The following is a 14962-nucleotide window of genomic DNA, read 5'->3' as shown; positions in this document are numbered from 1 at the left end:
AAGAAGGGGGAATTATTTTCCCTTATTCCTCAGTAAGCTTCCCACTCAGAGACACCTGACAGAAGGGATAGGATGTGGCATGTGCAATCACTGTCAGTTCCACCCCATCCGGCATTCTCCCCACCCTCATTCTTCTCCTTTTCCAGATAAATGTGCATAGGATTGCAGTCTCGAATGCTTAAAGATTAACTGCATCAGTCCATTCTGTACCCAGAGGCTTTCTGGGTACTTTGTACTGGGAAATGTGTTAAGTAGGAGGGCAGGAGGTCTGGTCTAGAGGGTCGAGCCTCCATTTGCCTGAAGATAACATCTGCAGGTCGCCAGTTCGAGGCCACTGGCGCCATGAATGGTGAGACCTTGAAGCAGCTGACAAGCTGAGCCGAGTTATTCCACCTGCTCTTTGATGTGAGCGAAGAAGTGTCTTGGCTGCCCTCCATGTGAGAGGTGAAGGAGCTGCTTGTCAGCTTGTGAGGGAGGAAACCGGAGGCCAGAATGTGATATCCAGTGCTTTTTTTGTAAAAAAAAAAAAAAAAAAAAAAAATAGGTGCAGGAACTCACAACTTTTTATTTATTTATTTATTTATTTATTTATAAACAATTTTTGATACATGCGCACGCACACACACACACACACACACACACACACACACACACACACACACACACACGTCCATCCTGTGTGAGCTCCCTGATAGCAAGAGCACTCCTGCCACAGCTGGAGTGAAACACCCCATTTTTTTTAGGTGGGGAGGTGCTCCATTGGGCTATAGGAAACTATCTCCATTGGGCTATAGGAAAGCCTATACAGTAGTTAAAGTGTTCAGAACAAATATATAAGGTCTTCAGCCCAGCTGGTGGCCATCGGTGCCTCAAGTGTTAGTTCCAAACACTTTGAGCCTAAGAGCTCTGGTGGCTCAATGGCTAAACTGCAGGTCTGTGGAGCCAGAGGCTTGGGGTTCAAATCCCTATGAGGAATAATTTTTTTTAGGTGGGAAGGTGCTCCATGGATGCAAAATATAAAGGTTGGTTGCTAGTTGCCATAAGGGGGGCCAGTTGAGGTTGCAAAACTCCTCAAAGTTCAGTCCCAGGCAGGCTCTTTTTTGAACTTTTTTTTTTTTAAGTTCCAGTTAGGATTTAACCCAGTTAAGCTCCTGGAGTGAGCCCCCTGCTGGAGGCTGTGGGTTAAGTCCTACCTGGGACTTTAAAAAAAAAAAAGTTCAGAAAAGCCTGCCTGGGACTGAACTTTGAGGAGTTTTGCAACCTCAACTGGCCCCCCTTTTGGCAACTAGCAACCAACCTTTATATTTTGCAGCCATGGAGCACCTTCTCACCTTAAAAAAAAAAAAATTATTCCTCACTGGGATTTGAACCCCTAGCCTCTGGCTCCACAGACCTGCAGTTTAGCCATTGAGCCACCAGAGCTCTTAGGCTCAAAGTGTTTGGAACTAATACTTGAGGCACTGATAGCCACCAGCTGGGCTGAAGACCTTATATAGTTCTGAACACTTTAATAATAGGCTTTCCTATAGCCCAATGGGGAGAGTGCTGGGCTGTGGAGCACAAGGTTGGAGGTTCGAATCCCTCTCTAGCCAGCAGTGCGGAGCGGGGTGGTGCAGGCAGGGGAAAAAAGGTGGGGGCAAGGAGGAGGGAAAAAAAGGGGGCAGGGTGGTGCAGGCAGGGGGGAAAAAGGTGGGGGCAGAGAGGAGGGGAAAAAAGGGGGCAGGGTGGTGCAGGCAGGGGGGAAAAAAGGTGGGGGCAGAGAGGAAGGGGAGGGGAAAAAAAGGTGCCGGAACGCCGTTCCTGTGCGTTCCATTACAAAAAAAAAGCCCTGGTGATATCAGATCAAAAAGATCCATCTGAAATGTTGTCATTCTTGAAAGATAGAACCTTTCTTTGATTGCAAAAATCCCTACGGGGATTTAGAACAGCCTGCCCATGTGAACCGCCTTGAATAAAGTCTGAGGAGAAATCTGATGACCAAGAAAGGCAGTATATAAATACATGTATTATTATTATTATTATTATTATTATTATTAAGTACCATTAAGAGTACAAGTGCAAATACCTCAAAATGGTGCAATTCAAACTCTCAGTAGGTTTAAAAAAGGGCTTTCCAAAGCATAGAATATCTCCTTGATGACCAAGTCCACAGCCTTTGGCATACTCACAATGGTATCAGTTAGTATCTTTCAATCAAATTTGGGGTCTGTCTACATGTTATATGAACTTTGAATACCAAAAGGATATTGATAAATATGTACATATGTGTACAACAATATTTTAAAATTCTAATTCAAAACTCAAAAAAATTCAAAACTCTTCTAAAAGAAATCCCTTGCTTTGGTGGGGTGGATGGAAAACATTGGATTGCTAAAATCATCTTCTTCCTTGCTTCTAGTCTGTTCCTGTACATAAGATTATAGCAACTGTGGTCAAATTTTAACCAGAGTAGAAGGATGCCTGCAAGCTAAAGAGAAGAGAGAAAGAATGCTATGGGTTGGTAAAACCCACCTCTCACAACTACTGATTCCTTACCCATCCATCAAAGTGAAGCAGGAGGTGATTAAAGCCTACTGAGAAGACCTCAAAAATGCCTCAATCCTGCAATGTTCTTCACATAGCAATTGTCCTTGGCATTTTCTGGGTCAGTTGCTGCCTCTTCATCTATCCTTGACCTCAAAGCTAAACCCTAAAGCAAAATGGAATGAAAAACTTTAAATACTAGGAACATTCAGGTCGTATTTGATTTTCAGCTCTCGTCTCTCCTTGAAGAAAAACGGAGAATGCATATTCTCAAGGGCTCAAGGGCTACATTTGGTCTGAGGGATAAGAAAGAAATGAGAAGGAATGACTGATTCTGCAGCACTGACTGGGCTTTTGTGCTTATTTTACCTCAGTGGTGAGGTATTTGGGGCTCATTTCTAAGGCAGAATTATTAATGTGAAGGAATTGGCAGAAGGAACAAAAAAAATCCTTCCATTAGATGTTGCTTCTTGATTACCAGGTTTCTCATTTTCCATAAGAGAATGAGGTGGTAATTAACTGCCTCCTCTGTGCTGGTCTCCATTTCTCATTTGGACACTTGCAATCACTGTATGTGGCAAGCATCCAAATGAGACATCAACCACATATAGAACCACCGCATGTACTAACAGTGGCCATAATTGCTCAGCAAGTGAGTGGTAGTACATTATTTGTCACATGGAAATGTATGAAATACATTAATTGTCTTTTAGTCAGAGGAAAGCAAAACTGGCATATGCAATAATTGCATTGTATAACAATCTGTATAATGTTCTGATTCTTTGGAGAGAAGTACCGGCTCCGTGGGAGACTCAGGGCCCAATCCTATTGAGTGTGCGCTAGCTCAGTGCTGGCGTACACTGTTGCAAACATGCCATAAGCACATTTGCAGGCATTACCACCAGCCCAGCAGCGGAGATGGCCTAGCGCCAGCCTGCACTGGGACAGCACTGGTCAGAGGCTGGTGATCAACTGCCTGGTGCTCTGTGCGAAGCACCTGATGGCAGACAGGTAAGTTGGGGTGTGGGGGGAGGCTGGGAGGAGACATTCCGGGGCAGGCAGAGGGCAGGGGGAAGGCGTAGCGTGGGAGGGAGCGGGATGATGGGGCGGGACTGGCGGAGCTGAGCTTCACCGTATCCACAGCCCCATGTTGGACCTCACAGCCTGAACATGAGGCTTCTTGATTTTGCGCTGGCTAAAGAGCTGCCACCGAGTTGAGTAGCTCCATTGCGGGGCTACTTCCCTTACTTGGGGGAAGGGGATGAATGTTCCTTTCTGCTGAGCTGCTGTCGTCTGCCCGGTGCACACAGGATACCACGGCAGCCATTTTTTGTGCCAGGGCATTCCCACACACCGGGCAGCTCAGGATTAGGCTGCCCTACATGCCCAAAGGGCCCATGCAATGCCTCAATTATGGCCCCGCGTTTCCTTCTGCACCCATCAATTTGGCTCTGTGTTAAGATCTGTTCAACTGAAAATGGATAGGAAACAGGAATAGTACAAGCTGTGTGTCTCTTCTTTGATGACCCTTCTCCAAGCAGGGGTTCTGACCTGGGTTATTGTTGCAGCATTGATGGTAGGTGTAGATTTGCCTCTGATGTGTGGCACTTAAGCAATCTTGCAAAGAGGTACTAGCCTGCAATGTTTTTATTAGGTTACCTGCCCATGCGTCCCTGCCATGCATTTGGGATATAGTAGTAGTCTGAACGAACTAATTTTCACCTAAATTCTGAATAGGCAAATAGTTATTTACACGTTTGCACAAAAATCAAGTGCTTCATCCCTTTTGCTGTGGTGATCACCAAGCACTTTTTCTTCCTGTTTGATCCCAACATCTTTATCTTCTATATTAAACATACTCTGGTGGCTTTCCCAATATTTCCCAATAACTCTTTGCCTTCCTTCTGGGAAAAAAATCAGTCCTTTTTGAAGAAACTGGGTAAAATATTTCCAGTTTGATTAATTTGCACAATCTATTCTGATACTGTTTGTGGTACTGATATATTTGTAAGATTCCAGGAGGGTTCCATTTCAATACAGTGATTGACATTTTATCATTTGATCCCATGATGAGTGAGCCTGCCTCTAATTTGAGAATTTTTATTTATGAAGGAGGCCCTGGTTCTGGTAAAGGAACCCAATGTGAGAAATTGGCACAGAAATATGGCTTCACGCACCTTTCCACAGAAGAGCTCCTCTGCCATGAGATGTCATCACTATCCGAAAGGAGTAAGATCATCAGAGAGGCTATGGAAAGTGGCAAACTTGTACCAGGGGTAAGCTCAAATTCGCATAGGGTTGGGCTGTTGCCCTCCTTCACAGGCTGTTGAGATGCTCAGATGTATACATATGCATGTTCATAAGCATATGTATCCAGCAGCTCTCTATCTTGAGATTGTCACTGTTGAGCATTCTCCTGTCTGTAGGTGATAACAGCTACAGGCATTTTGGAGCTGCCTGCTTGTGATGATGACAGCACAGTATTGGAGGATATATGAGGGCCTGGGGTCTGGTTCTTATTCTCTATAGCAGTGTTTCTCAAACTGTGGGTCAGGACCCACTAGGTGGGTTGTGAGCCAATTTCAGGTGGGTCCCCATTCATTTCAATGTGTTTTTATTTTTAATATATTAGACTTGATGCTTCTATGGTATGTGACTGCATTTGGGGAAATGAATGTCACAGATCTGTACTTTTAACAGGCTACTATGTACATGCTTTTAACAATGATAGTCAATGGAGCTTACTTCCAGGTAAGTGTGGATAGGATTGCAGCCTTTGGGATGTTTGGGGAATTTTTTTTTAAACAGATCAGCAACTGCTTGGGAGGGTTCTTCTTGAGTTTAACTAATTTTTAAACTTATATTTATTGTAATTTTAAATTTACTATATTTGATTTAATTTTGTTGTATAGGGGTGTTAAATTTTTCCTGCTTGATGATATCACTTCCAGCCATGACATCACTCCAGGTTAATGACATCACTACCAGTGGGTCCTGACAGATTGTCATTCTAAAAGAGTGGGTCCCTGTGGTAAAAGGTTTGAGAATTTGAGAACCACTGCTCTATGGCACTTCCACTTCCAAAGCAGGCCCTGAAAAAAGCAATTTGTGTTCTTCAATTCAGGATATTGTTACCCAGCTCCTAAAAGAAGCAATAGTTGCTAATTCAGGAGATACAACAGGATTCCTGATTGATGGTTATCCCCAGGAGCTGAAGCAAGGAGAAGACTTTGAGAGTCAGGTAAGCTTTGTCATAACTGAACTTTCCATTTGCCACTGTTTCAGTGTCAGCTCTACATTACAGACTTGCCCACACATTTTTGGGGAGACAAGTCCTGTGCCTTTTAACCCTGTATGATAAGTAGGAATTGTCCAAATAGATTTTCTCAGCATGAGATGCTTATGTAGATTTTTTTTCTCCTGAATTCCTATATAAAACTGATGAATCACCACTCTGCACAAATGTATCTAAGATGATATGCAATAAAAATACAGAAGAATAGTGCATTCCTAAATAGCTAACATAGAAAATGATTTAAAAATGACAACATACTCAAGTTTTCTGCTTGTCATACAAGCACAAGGGCTCTCCTAGAAAAAAAAATTGACGATGTCAATCAAAGTTGGCCTTAGGGCAATTTGGCCAAATTGGGCCTTGCACCTGGAAGGACCCCACACTGGGATGGCAGGCAAAGTGTGCACAACTTGAACCTCACTCTGTAGCTGATGCTCCAGCATGGAATCTTACATGGTGAAGCTTCACAAGGAGAGTGTGGCAAGTGGGGCATTGCCTCTCGATGGCCCTCCCTCCTGCCCAGTCCTGGGTTCGATTGATTTGAAATCATACCCCCCCCCCGAAAGCAGTTGGCAGTGTCAGGTTGTCAGGTTCATCACCGCTGTTGGGTTGTCGGGTTTGTCACCACTGCCACTCATCCTGGTGAGTAGCCTCTCCTCCCCTTGCAAAAATTGAGCCCCACAGCTCCTAAGGTCAGCCCTGATGCCAGATCACTCCCCTGACAAATGTAGACTTTCTAAAGCCACAATTGTTAACTACTAAGCAAAATGCTATTGTGTTGTTCTGAGTTGTCTTTTTAAAAAAAGGACCCACGAGTCAAGCTACTACATCATCTCAAATACTCACTGCGCTCTGTTGAGTTAAGACCAGGAGACTGACTAGGAAGTGGCTGCTTGCCTCTAGCTAACTAGGCATCTACAATAGTGTGAAATGAAAATGGGTGGATCATAAAGCAATTATAGTTTTTCTGCCATGTCAACACAAACACCATAGTTCGGGCACCCTATGTGCCATCTGGTTCTCACCCCATGCACTACTGTAGCTGGAGATCATAGGGTTGTATCCTAAATTATCTTTCCAGTCATGTGGGCTTGCATGTGCAAAAGTGATGATGCAGAGTTCTTTTTCCTCAGTAGTCCAAATGGAATCCTGACTTGACTGTGCACTTACACAACACATTGCATAAGTTGTTGCACATCTAATTGTTGTACAGTTTCGTCTGCATGCAGAAGAGCACAAACTGTCACCTTATTCCAGCATGTGCTCCTTTAGGCTGAGATTACATATGATGCAACTCTTTTGAATGCAACACTCTGGATATTAAATAAAATTTAATAGATCAATCAATTCAATTTACCAGTGATAAAGAAATTCAATTTGCACGGAAGGTCAGAGAATCCCATAAGGGCAAATGCACTCAGTCACTATCAAACACTAGGGGAGGTTGAACTCTGCCCAGAAAACATTTTTTGGTCAAGCTTTTTGGACAATACCTAGCATTTGTTAGCTAACATTAGCTAACACATTAGCATTACATTAGCATTTATTGTTTAGAATTCTTTTATATTACCTTTGAAGGTGATTTTACTGAACGTTCTAACATACAGAGAACGCTTGTCAGAAAATCAAAACTGAATAGAGAAGGTCCCAGTGCGTGGCCGGTAAGTGCATGAGATGAATTATTATGAATGTCCACTATAAAAGCAGAATACATCAGGAAATGTTGATTTTAAGAGCATTCTTCCATAGATTGGATGAAAAGGGGCTGCAGATGGGGTGGAAGCACCCCATGCTCCCCTCTGCCCCGGCAAATGGGCCCCAGAAAGGATGAAGGTGGGGTGGAAGAAGGGCTGAAATTTGGACACAGGAAGTCTCAGAAGATCCACAGGGAAGGGATTAGGCCTTCCCCTGGGCCCTCACATGCCTTCTTGAGCTGCTCGGAAGGATAGGTGGGGGGCTTTCCCTTCACCTTCTGTTACTTCTCTCATCTGCTGCTTCATCCCTTGCCAGCAGCAAGGCTTCTGTGCCTCACTGTTGGGTCTAAGCCTCTTCCTCTTCCCCCCGCTTTTGGCTCCAGCTCCCAGTACCCACATATTGCCCTTGCATCACCATGGTGACAGAAACATCAGGCACACTTCAGGAGTGCTCCAGGCGCACTGCCTGAGAGATTGTCCCACAGTGGCAGGGGCATGGCTGACACCACAGCAGAATGCTGTGTGACTGCCAGTTGGCAATAGTGATCCAGTATCACTAGGAAACCCCACCTCTTGACAGTGCAAATCTGTTTGTTGGTTTCATCTTGATTTTAGACTTGTGGAATCTGCAGTAGGCAAAGTATCAGATCGGGGTCTATAAACCAGTGTTATCATTATGTAGGCACTTCATTGTTTCTCATAGCTCTGTTCCTGTTGCCAAGTGGACTGATTAGATTCCATTTAATTAATTAAACAGAAAACACTCAGGTAGAGAGCATTTTATAAGTTATGATTCGGCAGTTTGCACAACACTGACGAGACTAATTTGATCATTCGATGCTTAGACCGATCGCAAAGTCATAAAAGAGCTCTAAATACGTACCTAAATTGAATTTGCTCAAGCATACCATTGAAGTGCTGAAATTAAATATATAATTATTGGTTCTTCCAAGAGACAGTTCATTTGCCCTCTCCCTCTTAAGAAGTGTGATGTAACTTATTTTAAAAAGCTGCAAATATTTGGTGAATTCTTACTTTCTCAACAATATTTACAGGAACATCAGGAGATGACAGAATGTGGTTTCTTTGTTTTATCAGAATAATGAAAACTCCTCAGTAGGTCTAAAAAGCAGTTTTTGGTACACTGGTGCCTCCTTGTGTATGAGATGAATTGATTCCCTTCTATATATTGTTTGGGTACACTATCCGTATTTAATAAAGAACTTTCCAATGGCAAAATCTTAGCATCTGAATCAAAAGCAGGGCACTGTTGCTGAACTGTGACCCCTTCTGCACTCATCTTTTTTACTGGACTAGTACAAGTTCCTTGCAGGACATTCATTGGATCCTAGCCATACTCATGTTGATCTAATTGTCCATCCAAGAATGAGAATCTTCATAAAAATGTTGGTTCTGATACTAGGTGAACACATTTCTAGGACATATGAACAGAAGAACAGAAGAAGAGCTGTGCTGGAGCCAGCCAAAGATCTCACTGTGTATCTCACAGTGGTCCACCAGATGCCTCAGGGAGCTGCAAGACAACAAGATACCTGCCTACTATTGCCACTCCCTTGCATCTGGCATTCTGTGATAGCTTATGTCTCATGGCTTGCAAGCTGTGATGGACCTCTCATCTATAAATCTGTCCAATCCTATAAATCCTGTCCACATCCAGACCAGATGCCTAAGTCACCACATCCTGTCAACACATCCAGTCACCACATCCTGTTGCAAGGAGTTCCATAGGAGTGCCCTGCTGGCACTATTTATTCACCTGGTGGTGCAAATGTGCCTTGCAGCTGCCATGCTGGCACTGAAGCCAGTTTGGATCAGGTGAAAGAATTATTCAGTATAGGTTTGATATGCTCCCTGTATAGCTTCCAGTTAATTGCTGGGCAACTGCATTTTGAACAAAATGAAAAATTCCAAGAGATGCCTAAGGTTTTGTGAATCACTCCCCATTTCTGAGGCACAGTACGTGTTCTATTCCTAATGCGTATGGTCAGGATGTTGGATATGAGGTGAGGAAATGTACAAGTGCAGGAACATGAAGTAAAATAGTCACTACTCTGAATTTTTTCTGCAGAAATCCTGGTTTATTCTTCAGTCTGATGCTATTTTCCATGGAGAAAGAACACTATAATGCCATCTGCTCTTATGTCCAGTGAGCAAGCAAGGCATTCAAAAGAAAACGTTTTTGGAAAAAAGTCAGACTTCTTTTTCTCCGTTTCTCCAGATTGGGGAGCCGTCCCTGGTGCTCTGCCTGGACTGTTCCTCGAAGACCATGAGCAGCCGCCTTCTGAAGGGAAGCAGCCAGTGTCTTGATGATAACACTGAAGCCATCATGAAGCGCCTTGAAACCTACTACCAAGTAACTGAGCCTGTGATCACATATTATGAAAACAAAATTCCATTGTTTAAGGTAAATTACCCAAAGCTTTTGAACTGGTTTATCATACTTTCTTTCCCTCAACTAAAAGTTGACAGCTAATTCAAATTTGCAGTTAACTTTCTGATATGGTACCATCCCGTCCCAGGATGCTGCTATCTCAGCAAGTTAGGAGTTTTGGATTGAAAATCCTGCATCAGAACCTTCCCTGCAAATGACAAAGCACCCAGTGAGGATAGATCTGAAGAAGCAAAACCGCAGATTAGCTTACTATGGGATTGCAAGTGGGGAATCTCAAAAAAGGAGATCCCTAGATTATCTTTTTGCTTGTGTAAGGGGGTTGCACGCAATAGCCAATGCAATGCTGACTAAGCTTTGCATGTGTACGACACACTGAACATCATGTTCAGTTATTGCTGAGCATAAAATGCTACATTTATTGTTGCACAATTTCTTTTGCACCTATTTGTCTAACTGCATGGGAAACAAAATGCTGTCTTCATTTGGTATGAGCTCCTTAGGATGTGACCCTTACAGCAAAATCCAGCTGTGATGCAGCACTGATGCAGCTATGCCATGGAGCACATGCTATATCCTGCAGTTGGGGGAGGCAGAAATGGAGACCTCCCCAGGGTGAGGGAACATTTGTTCCCTTCAGGCTGCATTGCAGCTGTATCAGCACTGGAAAGTTGGATAGGATTGGACCCTTATTTGATCAGAGTACTTTACTAATTTGATCAATTATACAGTCACAAATTAAAATGTGGGTAAACCAGAAAGAAGGAATTTTTGCCTTTCTGAAGAGCATATAGCAGTGGTTCTCCAGCAGTGTTTCTCAACCAGTGGTATTTGTACTACCAATGGTACTTGAGGTAGATCCAGTGGTGCAGGACCTCCCAGACCCCTGCCACATAGTAGCAAGACCAGCAATGCAACATGAGAAGCCACAGTAGGAGACTCAGCTTGGCAGGCAGACCTCCAGCGTGCACTTTTCACGTGCTCCAAAAAGCCCTCTTACCGGTGCTTGTCGCATTGAATCTGATCTCCCAATCTGGATGTAAGTGGTGATGACATCATTACTAGTTACTGCTGGTTGTACTTCCAATAGGTGGATGATGCAGAGTGGTACAGCAGGGAACAAACATTGAGAACAAACATTCTCAAACGCTCCTCTACATCCATTCAAAACAACAAAACTTGGTGGTTTTATTGTGCAAAGCACTTCCTGTGTATTATCTTGGTGTAGTCTTTACAACAACCATGCAAGGTAAGTATCATTATCCGCCTATCAGGGAGCTAAGGCTGAGAGGAAGTAGTGTGTTAGAGGCCGCCCAGTGAGTTCACAGTGGAGGGGAGACTCAAACCAAGGAAGTCTTGATTCACAGCACTGTGCTGGCCATCTTGCTGCACCAGCTTTATATATGAATAATGTGCTGATTGAAGTGGCTACCCTCGTGAGCACAGTTCAGCAGAAGTAACTTACCTATGAGCAGAGTATATCTTGCATCATCGACATCATCTTCCTATTTTCAAAGTTCTAAATAACAGGCCCGCATTTCTGTAATCTTGAAAGCATTACATTTCCATGATTATCGATTGAGAAAAACTGTGCTCCATCAAACATATTTTGCCGCTGCTGTATGAAACAAACTGTTCCGTATTATAAAAACTATTGGTGTTTGTGTTTTAAGTGCTTGTTGTTCACTGACAAAGCAAAAAAAGCTACAAGTGGCACATTTGTAAGGCTCTGAAACACTCTGATAATATTAAAGCCTAGTGTGCCCTGTGTTATGTGAAGCAGATATATTTACAGGCCATTTTCTCTTAATGTAATTCAGCTATGGAAAATCCTGCACATTTTAAAAAAGCCACAAGCAGATCATACAGGCTTCCAGAGACTTAACTGAAGTACCTTCTCTTCCTTTCAATAGGCACAATCTCCCTGATGCAAAATATATTCTATCAATGGCGAGCAGCTTTGGCCTAGCCAAGAGAGACTTTTTCCCATTTTCAACAGGCAGACTAAGATATGCTGTTAACTAAAGGCTGCTTTGTATATTATGTTTTTGGCACACACAGAGCACTTCTGTGCAAGGAAAAAGCATGAAACACTCCCAAAAAGATGAGGGCAAAAAGTGCTTCTGTGCACACCTAGTTAGGTTTACTGTTTCTGATTGCAGCTAATATGGAGGACTCTCCAACCGTCAGGAGCTTCTTTTCAGGGGTTATTATAGGTTGCAGTGGGAAGGAGAGCGGGAATCGCCATGCACACACAGTAGCCCTCTGAGTTTGGGCCCATATATATAGGGTCATGTGATACAACACACAGTCTACATGCGGGTTTAGCATGCTTTTTTCTACATGGAAGTATTTTCCATTAAGGAAAATCATAACATGACACAGCAAAAACAAAAAGCAAACATAAAAACCCAGCTGAAATATGACTGCAAAAATTTCTTTCTAGTAATCTGGCCAAACACCAAATGCTTTAAATTGTTTTTATTCTTGGATAATCTAAAAAATGACAGGGTCTTGTAGTTATTCTGAAATTTGAATAAAGCCACCACTTCTGGCACCTTTCCCAGAAATATGCTTTTTGACAACTTTCTCAAGTGAGGACTTGCTGTACTTCAAAGAACTCAGCAGGAAAAAGGGCTCTGGGATCAATACACCTTGCTGTTAGCACCACTCATTTGAGACTTAAACCTAGTTATATGAAGACACTGGGAGAGGTCATCTGGAGGTTTGGGGTAGGGTGCAATCACTAGGCTGATTGCACCTAACTTTTTCCTTTTCTCCTGAGTCCAAGGGGACAGTCAAAGTCCTGGACCGTTATCTGGAGGCAGTTGGGAGCTAGATGTGGATGAACAAACTGAAATTAAATCCTTATAAAACAGAGGTTCTCCTGGTCAGGAAGTCCACAACTACAACAGTATTGGACTATCGTCCTGCTCTGAATGGGGTTGCGCTCCATCTGAAGGAGCAGGTCTGTAGCTTGGGGATGCTTCTGGATCCGCAGCTGCTCCTGGATTCCCAGGTGGCAGCTGTGGCCAGAAGAGCCTCTGCTCACCTTTGGCTGATTCACCAGCTGCAACCATACGTGGGTCATTCAGACCTGGCCGTGGGGACCCATGCTCTAGTGCCATTGAGGTTAGACTCCTGTAATATGTTCTACATGGGACTGTCTCTGAAGAGAGTTCAGAAACTGCCACTAGTGCAAAATGTGGGTGCCTGTGTGTTTGCTGGGGCTCGTCAGTTCAACTTGGTTCGGCTGCTGCTTTAGCGACTACAGTGGCTGCTAGTTCATTTCTGGGCTCAATGCAGAGTACTAGTCTTGACTTTCAAGTTCTTTACAGCTCAGGGCCATGGTATTTGAGGGACTGCTTTCATCCATATAATCCTACACATCCTCTCAGGTGGGATATAAATTCTGCAGAGAAATCTTTTCACCTAGACTTGATAAATTGCCAGTTTTGCTTTGATAAAACAAAGTAGAGTAAAGATAAAACAAAGTTAAAAATGAGGGATAATCAATTATTAGAAGATGGTGTAGGAGAAAAATGTCTAGCTTGGCAGCATGATAGAGGTTGTTAATTGTCTTCCAGAATCCAGGATCTGTAAAGTTGCCCCAAAACAAAACTTTTCATCATGTTCCTCCAAAAACTTAAGAAAGGTTGCAGAGGCTCCTTTCACAAGTCTAAGCCCCAGTGATCAGCAGGATGTATAAGCGTCTTTGGGGAGCTCCATGGAAATTTATAAATTGCCGTGACAAATTTTATCTAGCACTTGTTTCTATGCACATCTAGAGAAGCTGTAGATTCATTTCAGCCCTGAACCCAAATTTCAGTGACCCCAGGAAGTATCTTAACATTGCATTCACATTAACCTGACAAATTTAGAAATTGGCATAGATTAGATTATCAGAATGATTTTTCTTTTGATGTTTAAATATTTTATTCCAAATCTTTTTAACAGATAAATGCAGAAGGGACACCAGAAGAGGTTTTCCTTGAAGCATGTTCTACAGTGGACACTTTCCTGGAAAAAACGGGAACAGTACCATCTCTCTCAATGCACACCGTGTAATTTGCAAAGCTTGCTTGCTCTCTCTCTAGCTCTCTCTTACACACACACACACACACACACACTCAGTGATCTTCAAACTGCTCAGGGCAATTAGCGCTCAGAGCAATAGCTGCTGTCTTGAGAGATTAGCGCATGTCATAAACCTTGTTTAAAAAAATGTAACTGGTACAGTACAGTAACTACTCACTTGTATGCTGTCTGTCAGTTTGCACTTCACAGGTTTAAAAGCAGCATGGTAAAACACTGACTCTGGTTTATATAAATCATGTCTTGCAGTTCATTATGGCCTGGCATACTATGCCATTGGCATTGAGTTCCCAGTCAACAGAACTGACATATATTTCACGTATATATATGCATATATTTCTGTAAACAATGCAATTTTTAGGCTATTTAAGCTTGCTCTTTATTTATATTGCTTGACAAATCTGTTTCTGCCATTTTATTTTACTGGTGGAATATGCCTAGGTTAAGGGCCCAATCCTATCCAATTTTCCAGCGCTAATGTGGCCGTGCCAATGGTGCATGCAGTGCATTCTGTAATGGGTAGTCATGGAGGCCTCCTCAAGGTAAGGGAATGTTTGTTCCCTATCTCAGGGCTGCATTGCAGCTGCATTGGTGCAGAAGAGGTGGATAGGATTTGGACCTAAGTCACAATCATTATCTCAAAGCAGTTGAAGTCCAGCAATCCTCAGAAAAGCAGTGTAAATACCTTGTGCAACAAACAGGTTGAGTGGGAAACAACACATCACAACAGGAACAATTGCTCCATTTTCAGCCAAAGTGGTTTGAAAACTTGTCTATGTAGTTATGGAATGATGTTTCTTTTACATTAAAATGATAATGTAGAGTTATGATTAATGCTATCTAGTAAAACAGCATTTCTCAAACTGTTGGTTGCAACCTGATATGCTCACCCAAGTGCCTTCTTGGGACCTCCCCAGAGGCTGCTTCCCAGTCTCGCTAGACCTG

At 43.0% G+C, this 14962-nt stretch overlaps 1 protein-coding gene across 1 annotated transcript in view; it reads left to right on the top strand.

The window, feature by feature from the left end:
- Positions 1–13990, top strand: part of AK5 (adenylate kinase 5) — a 110636-nt gene extending 96646 nt beyond the window's left edge. The window contains exons 10-13 of the mRNA XM_066625457.1: positions 4636–4799; positions 5648–5764; positions 9752–9937; positions 13880–13990. Coding sequence (XP_066481554.1) covers positions 4636–4799; positions 5648–5764; positions 9752–9937; positions 13880–13990 — 578 coding nt within the window. The remainder of the gene's footprint in view (positions 1–4635; positions 4800–5647; positions 5765–9751; positions 9938–13879) is intronic.
- Positions 13991–14962: the final 972 nt, after the last annotated feature.

Source organism: Tiliqua scincoides, chromosome 4 (genome assembly GCF_035046505.1).
Source record: "Tiliqua scincoides isolate rTilSci1 chromosome 4, rTilSci1.hap2, whole genome shotgun sequence".
NCBI classification, from domain to species: domain Eukaryota; kingdom Metazoa; phylum Chordata; class Lepidosauria; order Squamata; family Scincidae; genus Tiliqua; species Tiliqua scincoides.
The sequence above is the reverse complement of the archived record's forward strand: the minus strand, read 5'-3'. Positions and strand labels throughout refer to the sequence as shown.